This window comes from Diadema setosum, chromosome 14 (genome assembly GCF_964275005.1).
Source record: "Diadema setosum chromosome 14, eeDiaSeto1, whole genome shotgun sequence".
Classification (NCBI taxonomy): domain Eukaryota; kingdom Metazoa; phylum Echinodermata; class Echinoidea; order Diadematoida; family Diadematidae; genus Diadema; species Diadema setosum.
Genome location: NC_092698.1, coordinates 38,811,184 through 38,821,500, shown reverse-complemented (window position 1 = coordinate 38,821,500; position 10,317 = coordinate 38,811,184). Strand labels below are relative to the sequence as shown.

At 39.8% G+C, this 10,317-nt stretch overlaps 1 protein-coding gene across 1 annotated transcript; it reads right to left on the bottom strand.

Moving 5' to 3' along the window:
• Positions 1 to 1,674: 1,674 nt before the first annotated feature.
• Positions 1,675 to 9,815, bottom strand: LOC140237695 (protein CDV3 homolog). The gene is made up of 5 exons (XM_072317621.1): positions 9,433 to 9,815; positions 7,086 to 7,165; positions 4,856 to 5,013; positions 4,166 to 4,376; positions 1,675 to 2,929 (listed from the first exon to the last, which is right to left on the bottom strand). Exons 1-5 carry the CDS (start codon positions 9,691 to 9,693, stop codon positions 2,806 to 2,808), a joined length of 834 nt encoding a protein of 277 aa, XP_072173722.1. The 5' UTR covers positions 9,694 to 9,815; the 3' UTR covers positions 1,675 to 2,805.
• Positions 9,816 to 10,317: the final 502 nt, after the last annotated feature.

Below are 10,317 nucleotides of genomic sequence, written 5' to 3'. Positions count from 1 at the left end.
TCCAGCAGAAAGATTCAACATCCTAGCTCTCACCCGCTGTATGCATGATGTTGCCGTCTTTTGACTTGTGCAAGGTGGACTGTGGCTTTGACAAAGGCACCCTGAGCTGCACACCCAACTTACCATCACCTGCTTTAAATCTTGGCCAGTTCAGAGGGTGGCTAGGGTCGCCTTGGTTAAAGGTTGGTGAAACAAGGCAAGGTTGACTTCATAGTGCCAAATACATCTATTCGGTGTACAATGATGAACTCAGTTGTTGAGTTTTAATGGTTCTTTAGAGTTTCCATCCATTTGTGTCTCATTCTTCCCTGAGGCATTGTTCATTTCTGGGGAAATATTGCAAAGTTTATCCTCCCCATCTACTCCATTTCTTCTTTTTAGTACTTTTGGATGAATATCACCATTAACCATGTATCACATCATGGCCTATATTGCAGAATACAGGTCAGGAGAACGCAAATCATAACTGTTGCTACAGTAAAGATTGTTCTCATTCTGGCCAGGCTTTAGCGAACAATGTACACTTCATATTTCTAATTACGCAACAGTGTTGCATGTTGTATGTGCATGTAGCATGGGACATTGATGAAGTTTCTAAATGTCTAACGAAAAGCAGGCAAATGATCAGAGTGACAAGGATTGATTTCATAGACATGAAAGAGAAATTTTTGTTACATACTTGTACAAGTACAATTGCAATGCGAAGTATTTGCCTGCAGGCATAACTTGTTTTTTTGTTTGTTTATTTTATCTTTTTGTACTTCTGGACAAAAAAGAAGAAGAAGTAAAACTGTAAAACTCAAAATTAATGTATCGCTTATTCTCTACGAGATGAGTGTTAACAGTCCCCAAAATGAAATGTTTATGTTCTTGTTTTGAGACAGAATAAACTTGTACTTCGACTATAGAATAAACAAAAATGGAGCAATTTACATTCTTCTTGGTACAGATAGTACACTGTATAAAGATTACTACAGTACAATTCATATGATGGACGTATGAGAACTGCAAGAGGATAATGCAATTTTCCCCTACCCACATATTGCAAAAGTAAATGAAGTCCTGTACATGTATTAAACACATCCTACTTAAGATGTGTGATGGAGTAGCCATTGGCAGTGGGCCAGTCCTGTCCAAAGGATTTGGGCCAAAACACTCCCAAGCATGGAAATGGATACAGATTGAACAATTTAAAGCAATTTCTTGTTACTTATAGATGACAAAAGTTAATAAAACTACAAGGAGTGAAGATAAATTTGTAACTAATGCAATATTTGACTTGAATGGGAATAGAGCATCAACATAAATACCAACATGGCATGTCAAAAGTATCAAAATAGACAAATACTCAACTTATCTGATTATGAAACTGCACTTCTATCAAAACAATGTAAGACATATTGGCATTAAATGCAGGGAAGCAAAACACATAACAGCCAACGTGCATTAGTGAACTTGCTATTATGTTAAAACCTCCCACCAGCTCTGACCATGTTTTCATTCTTCAAAGTTAATCCTGTTTACTGTCAAAATAAAAATGGTTTCACCTGCATATTCACCTGTCAACACCCCCCCCCCACCAAAAAAAAAAACAAAAAAAAAACAAACAAAAAAACCCCCCAAAAAACAAAAAAACAAAACAAAAAACAAAACGAAACAAAACGACAACAGTATACTCAGTACTTGGTACTTGCAATATTTACCATGACACAGTGTAATTGAAATTACTGTTGAAGACACTTGACTGTGAGGTGAGATGATAAGGACTATTTCTATGAAAAACAAACAAACAGATTCCCATGAAAACATCTCCGAATTGGATCAAGAGTTGTACAGCATGACATCATACTCAATTCCTGATGATTTTTTAACACAATATTTATCATCACAAATGATACTTCCATATCCTGTAAGATCTTTCTGTGATTTTAATCCAAATTTACCAAACTTTGATTATTTGATTTAACCAATTCATAATATCCTGTAAAACACCACAAGCATCATACAATCTTACTTGAAGATAGGGGGAACTCTTTAGTGTTGATCTTCAGGTAAGAATTCAATTCCACCAAGGTTTTCATATTCTTTTTTTTTTTCGGTGGGTGATCATATTTATATCATCTATAATCTGGATTAATTCCACAAGACATTGAAATGTCAGCTCGCTACATACTAATTTTTTTTTTCCTTTTTTTCCATTTGAGACTGAGATTATTGGGCCCTTAGAAAATGGCTCTGGATAGAGAAGTACCAGATGTTTTGTTGAAACGAAAATATCTAAAATATTGAATTCATCACGAAGACATGTATTCCTACTGATACACTAAAATTAATACTGCTTCCTCACTTCATCATTAAATAGGCAATATTCAAAATGGAATAAATTCTGATGGGGGAAATGGGAAAGATCATAACATCCCTAACCAAGGGCATTCACTTTACACAGAAGTTGTGCTAGAAAAAAAATAACTTAAAAAACAAACAAACAAACAGAAAACATACAGGGGGAGGAGTGTGGGTCTGTGCTGGTCCAGGGATCCTGGTTTCATTGCTGGGGAAAATGCCTAGTCTGGAGAGCACAAAGTCAGGTCTTCATTTCTCCCAGCAGCCAAAGACAAGAAACGCTCCGCAGATGATGCTCCTCATCATCACACTCTGCCTGCTCTCATCAGTATCTCTGAAGGTGTTCACTGCACTGTCTCTAGCACCTCACCACGATACAAAAATATCAGTCTATTTGACAATGTCTTTTTTTTCTAGGCCACATTATACCAGCCTAGTATTCTCTCCCTCACAGGTAAAGTGTCAATTTCCTCCAAGGGCTGCATAACGATTTCCTAGCTCTAAGTCAGGGCCTCTACTGCTGGCATTGTCCACAGCCTGTCCTCCCCGTGTTACTGTGGAGAATGTAGCATCCTCTCCTTTGTTACTGAAAGTTGATGACGGAAGAAAGCACACTGTATAATCAATGCATTCATGAGAGTTTATTATAGTAGTGGCTCACTATAGAGTGACTACCACCTCAATGCCATTTGAATTTACAACATTCTTGCATTGGCAGGTGAGCAGATTTATTCTCGGCTACAGATTTTGGTTTCATGCAAGCATGACCAACCAGGGATTTTTCTCCCATGTAGTGGGCAAAAATGACACACCTGTGCCACAAGCTTTTGTAATTGTACAACATTTACACATCAAAATCAGGGAGGTTCCAAAAATATCAGGCAGACACTATTCTGTTACTCAACAAGCAATAACACCGCCCAAATTGGAGAGGACTTAATATCCTGTTGTAAGGCCATGAAAAGAATGGGGTTTTTTGTTGTTGTTTTTTCAGGGAGGTTCAAGAATCAGCTCCTTTGCATAACCTTAGTGACTGAACACACCTCAACTTTTGACTCTTTATAAATAAAAACTGCATCTAAGAGAGCTTTGACACTACTTAAAAGGCTGCTAGAGCATATCGAGCCAGCAAATGCCTGAAGAATTTGAAAATTTGAAGAAATGTTCACACCATTGATAATGAGCACTAGAATAGTTTGAAATATGTTTGAAATTCCTTGTATTCATTAGCTAATCACGGACATTCACAGAGATACGCTGGAGCAGATTTTTTATTTTGAACATTCTTACTGTGTCAAACACAAACACATGGGCATACATTGGTGAACTTGTATATAATAGAGATCAAATTTTTATTGTCTTGTTACAATCTTTGTTAGATATGGCTAGAGGCCTGCCTGAACTTCCATATACCATGCTCATCATCAATATTATGGTATCATTATCAGTTTTACTAGCAGAAGTCTTTTGACATTTAACCATAAGATGAAGCTTCCATGTGTCTGTGATTCCTTGAAATATGAACATGAAGCCAACTGAATATAACGTTAAACTGTAGATACTTCAGGGTCATAAACAACTCTTTGCAAGAGAGAAGAACACTCTTGTTTTCTGGATGCACAGTCACAAATAATGGTCCTGCATTGAAAATGCAATATAAAAAGACCAAACCTCAATAATCTCCCATGAGCAGGGTCTGGGCCTGGTGACATGGTTGACAAAACACTGACAATGGAATCAATGGCAAAAAGACTGCCCTTCCTAGTACATCACTATAGACGTCACGTGTCATGTGACTGATCTTTTTCTTGAAGTATCTCACCTGTGCTTTACCAGTTCTGAACTTGCAGCTAGAGTTGGGAATTCAAATTCACTGTTAATCTGCGGGGCTTTGCCCTTGCGCCCCATCCTTTGAGCTGCAGCACTTGGTCCAGATGCAACCTGGCTACTAGCAGCTGCTGCTGCAGCTCGTTTACTGGGTGGAATATACTTTCCAGTCGATGCTGCTGGTTTGGGCTCTTCCTTTGGAGGTTCTGCAGAGAAATCAACCACGCAAATATTCTCACTGCATAAGTTGCTATGAGAAAGTCACCCAAACTTTTTATCTTTCTTCCTACCAATCTGTACCTTTTTTGTGGTGTGCTTTTCATATCATATTTTTCTCCTTTGTATTATCTAAAAGAAAATGACTGTATTCCTGAAGTTATGACTGACTGCACAATGCTCATGAGAGCAAATACCCACTTTCCACAAAAATTCTGTGAACACTTTCCTTCACCTATTCCGTATGATAGCAACAAAGAATGTTGTGCCTGAGAAAAGTGAGCTTAAATGATTCGTTTGGTGAGAATGAGAAGGGGGGGTGAACACTATGGCTTTAGTGGCAACTTAACGCCCTTCTCATTCACATCTGGCAAATTTGTAGAAATTTGTGTGAGATAAGTGGAAGCTCTCAAATGCTTAGACTCAAGGGTAGGTAGATGGCAAACATCATGCACCTTCAAGACTTTACCTGGTTCTTGTGCAGCGGGAGCAGCAACTGCTTGAGATGGTTGAACTTGTTCAGTGTTCTTATTCCATGGCCCACTTTGTCCCTGACCTTTGGACTTGATTGGTTCTCCATTTTCATCCACCTCTTCCTCATCTTCCTCTCCCTCACCAGGGTCATCTCTGTGGATCAGAAAACATCACAAATGTCAATCTACTTCAACAAACTCTCTCTTCTTTTTACACGCCTGAACTTTCAACCCATTCCTTAGAGTTCCTTCTATAACTTTTTTTTTTTCCTGTATAGAAGTGTGCTTGATTTGCTATAAAACTCATATGTAGACGTACATAGCAATGGAGTCTGAGCTCATTAGATTTCGACTTTTGCTGACCACATTTGGGTGCCCTTATAGTGTATAACAAGAGTTTGAAAACCCATCAGCACATGCTCGATTCATAATCTCATGTCCATTCGATATTTGCCATTGTTCGATGGCACATGCACTTGACCCTCAAAAAAGGAATACATTTGTACTACTTGGACTGCTTTCGCACACACAGACTATTAACCCGTTGAGGACGAGTCCCGAGAATACTCGGGTGGGTGTCTATGGGAAATGCGTGTTGTAGTAAAATCAGTCCGTCCTCAACGGGTTAACCTGTCTGTTCTTTGTTGGTGCACAAAAGAAACCTCATTGGGGGCGCCTTGAAGTTTCTGGGAGCATCGCGGAAGAAACAGGTTAAAATATCACTTCCACAAGATGAATGACATCAACACGTCATGTTTGATGGCAGGTGTTCAGTTTCTTCCCAAAATGGAAATATGAATGAATAGCTGCCACTGTCATCCCTACTACATGTACCTCTCATTATCTGATAATTTTAAAGCATTACCCATCCAGCATTACTACACTACTTTATATACAGTTAAACTCGCCTAAGTCGACGTCGCATATGTCGAATAATCGCGCAAGTCAAAGATTTTAAAAAGTCCCGATTTTTCCCCATTGACTTACGTGTATTAATTCACTCACAAGTCGAATTTTTTAAGTCGAATACTCGCCTAAGTCGATGAAATTCCAAGAACACTTTCACGGAAAAACCATTGAATTCACTGTGCCTAAGTCGAATAAGATTTTATTGTGTAATAAATCACTGTCAAAATAAACATTAAAGTTTCATTAACGCAAGCGGATTCACCTGAGTCGTTATTAACGCAAACTAACGATCGGGAAAATTAACGTTTGTAGTAACGATGAGTAACGATCCCAAGCGCAAATCAACGATGTTTCGTTGACATTAACGACAGGTAACGCAAGAACTCATGCGAGATTTTGGTTTCCGTTACCCAGACCTGGTGAAAGGACAACGTATCACCCCTGCCGAGTGTAGCGATCTATGCCTTATATATATACTTAGCGGAGTCTTTTCGCGAATCGAATCACGATTTCGCGAATGGTTAATATGCGACCGGGGTCACCAAAAACGCACGCCGGACCACCAAAAAAAAAAAAAAAAAAAAAAAAAAGCCGGATGTTTGCCTTCAGTTTTGGAAATGAACAGCGGTAACAATCGGCTCCACAAGATGCTAGAATAAATGTCAGATGTTTGCTCTCAATTTTGGAAATGAATAACGGTAATATTCAATGTGGATAAAGTGTCTTGCTGAAGGGCAAATATCGGGCACACCGCTCCAGCTCTCGGCTCCAGAGTAGACAACATACATGTACATTATACATGTGTACGCGTTGTGTAACTGTAAGTCGATTTTTTTCGACTTACGCACAAGTCGAAACTCGCCTAAGTCGATGTGTTTTGCTCAGTCCCGAGAAGATCGACTTATGCGAGTTTAACTGTAGCAAGATTTAAATGTACTACATGTACCATTCAAACCTGTGATGTCATTTGATATGATTTTGTATATATCAACTTTTTCTGGCACTAAAATTTTGGGCATGACCAAAAAGGGCTCTTGACCAAGCCATGATCTGCCAAACTTTCATCACTTGCTTGTCCCATTATACTGTATAACCTACATAACACATACACAGTATGTACAGGGTGTTTATAGGTAAGTAAATGTCAATTACATCAAGGTAAGACCTGGAAAATTACATTTCTAAGCATCAATTTGATTAATGACAATAATAATTGGCCCTAGATACATTACTCGCATAATTCATAAATTGGAATTCATGATTCCCCTGTTCAAACTACATGTATAACATAATTTACATTCTTACATCTTTACTTACGTGATTTGAAGGGCCTGAACTTTCAGCCCACTGTAATCCTTCTGTGAGTCATCATGAAAATCTGTCCACTCATCATCATCCTGCATAATAGGAAAGAATAAGATGACATCATTAACCTAAAATACACATCTTTGGACGGTGTACGTGTACATTGTATGTAGCATATCCAGAAATTATGCTTAAATTCAAATTCATGAAATTCTTCCGTGGAGAGGATTTTTATGCAACTGATTGACAATTTGTTCACGTCAATGTAGGGCAATTTGTCAATCAGTTGCATAAAAAATTGTTTATTTCATCTTATGTTGGTGGTGTATAATGATTGTATGCTTACTGCATTGTGTATTGATGTGTGGGCTGTACGCAGCAGGCTTGTCACACTCACAAGAGACTGTATCCAGCAGAGACTCCGGCCACGGACCATGGCTACAACCACATGCGAGCATGGGGCCGTATTGAACAATGCATCACCCGCAACAGCAGTGGAAACTCAATGCACAAAAGACCATCTCCAGAGTCTGTGTTCCACCTGAAAAGGAAGCAGACCGCCAATTCCAAGTCAAACTCCAAGGAACCAACTTCCCTTTCTGTGCCACTCCAACTTACCTTGGAGTGAAATTCAACTGATCACTTACATTCCGTCACCACGCACAGAATGTAGCTGGGAAAACATCTGCCAGAGTGTGCCTTCTACGCAGACTATGCGGCCATGACTGGGGAGCCAATCTTACCACCCTTCACTCCACTGCCCTCACCCTTGTCTACGCTCCAGCCGAATACTGTGTCTCTGTCTGAGGGCACAGCTGCCACACTAAGAGAGTGGATGTTCAACTCAACTCTACTCTCCGCACCATCACAGGCTGCCTGAAACCAACTATTACCCACCAGCTCCCTGTGCTAGCAGGCATCCCACCCCATCCCCTTACAATGTAGAAGCGAGGCCACCATAGGACAGGTAGCACTTACTGCTGCCACAGAAGATTACCATCCCCTACATATGTATGTTGTCTTCCCTCTATACTAGACAACATCTTAAAAGCAGGAAACCCTTTGTTGGGACTGAACAAGCCCTCTCCTCAGAGAACAGGAACCTCAGCCGGAAAGCCTGGCTCAACAACAAATGGAAGGAACAACAGCCTGCAGGCAGCCTCACCAACATGCTGCCATTTACATCCAATCTTCCTTGCTACAACCTACTACAAAAGGACTGGTGTCGCCTGAACCAACTTGCACTGGAGTCGGGCGCTTCCAAGCCTGCCTGCACCAGCGGAAGCTTTCAGAGTCAGACAGATGAGACTGTGGGGAAGTAGACAGCAGTACCACCTGGTGGAAGACTGCACAATTCAATGCCTGGAATGGATGACCTCCATGGCATAGCCTCACTCCTGCTGCCAGGTCTTGGCTGAATTTCTGAAAGACGCAGCCTCTGCATAGGACATAAGTTGACAGACCAGGGCCCCGTTTCATAAAAGATGTTAGGATGGCAACTCTTGCTGGAATGGCAACTTCCAATAGCAACAGCCAATCAGGAAGCTGGATTCTTGTCGTTACCATGACAATTGCCATTCCAGCAAGAGTTATCGTATCAACCTTTTATGAAATGGGGCCCAGAAAGACCACAAGCAAGAAGAAGTTGTCATCTAAATTACACTGCCTCAAGTAAAACAAAGTAGAACAGAACATTTTCAGCATGATTAAGACTTCTACATCCTAAAAGAAAGTTAAGATAATGCAAAATGAAAGACTTTCTATCACCATTATCACTTTTTTCATAATTCATCCTAATTTCTAATCATTTGCTGCAAGGAATGAAGTTCAATAGAAATAAAAAAATAATAAATTAAACCCAGAAACTATTTAACATCAACTGTACATTACAAACTACATCTAGATCTAGATAGCATACTGTAAAAAAAAAAAAATCTGAAGAATTTAGATCCATATCTAGATAATTCAGCATTCTAGATCTTGACATTGGCAGGTTTAGATGACGGTCTATTTATTCAATACTTGTTTGGGCCTAAAACTGTAAGTTCACACTAAATTAAATTTATAACTATAGGCCCTACAGCTTAACGTTACATGTTTTGTAAGTATAAATTACAGTAGCCCGACCAGACGCTGTTAATACGCTACGCGACAATGTACAGCGGCGACTGGGCTGTGTATAGTTAAAATTACAGTGGCATTCATGAATCATGACAATTACATTTTCAATTTAAAATGTAGAAAATCAAAATAAATTTACAGTAAATTTTATAAAAAAATGAATCTAGTCTAGTAAAATCAATTCATAATTAAATACCATTGTGACCATAGTTTCCCCATAGGTGCCATTGTTTCTCACCTTAAAACGATAATTCATATCCATGTCGTTGCCGCCTTTGTCGTCTTTGCTTTCTTCAGATTTTTTCTTGGAAGAACCTGAATCTGTGGAACTGGATGACTGCCCATACCGGGTTGACCCCGTACTGGGCGCTACGTCTTGTTCGACGAGTTTCTTCGCGATCTCATCGCTGGTGGTGAACTTTTTGCCCTTCCCTTTCCCTCCTTTCTTCTTGCTCTTCTTCGCGAAGAAATCTTCCAGAGATTTTTCACTCTCACTCATCTTTGCAGTCTATGACAGTAAACAGTTCTATTTGTTTGAAAATGTGTAGATAAAGTCACCATATGACAAAGAAACTTCAGGAAAAAGGTCTCGGTAGCGTGTACTTCATTAGCTGCCATGCCCGCATTTACACACGTGTGATGAAACATGCGCAGTTAGTTTCCGTACGATTCAATGGCGTTCGCTGCTTCTAGCAGTCATGGATTGCTATAACATTCCCCTGGGTCTTCTAAACAAAATGGAGGCAGCAAATATGAAAGGGCTTGCTTCCGCACCACTCCGCATCACCACTGTCCAGCAGCTGTGAGAGGCTGATCTTGTATACTGGTATGTGCACTGTGGAACCATTGACGATGGTTAAAAAAAAAACAAAAAAAAAAAAAACAACAAAACAACCAACATCAACAACAACTAACAACAGCAATCAACAACAACAACCACAAAAACAACAACCACCACCACAACAACAACAACAACAACAACAGCAACAACAACGACAACAAACGACCAAGAAGCGTATGCAGGGGCGGATCCAGGGAGGACCGCAGCCGGCGCACGCCCCCCCTTTATTTTTTGTTGAAACAAAAGAAATAAAAAGAAAAAAATGGGGGGAGGGGTGCGTGC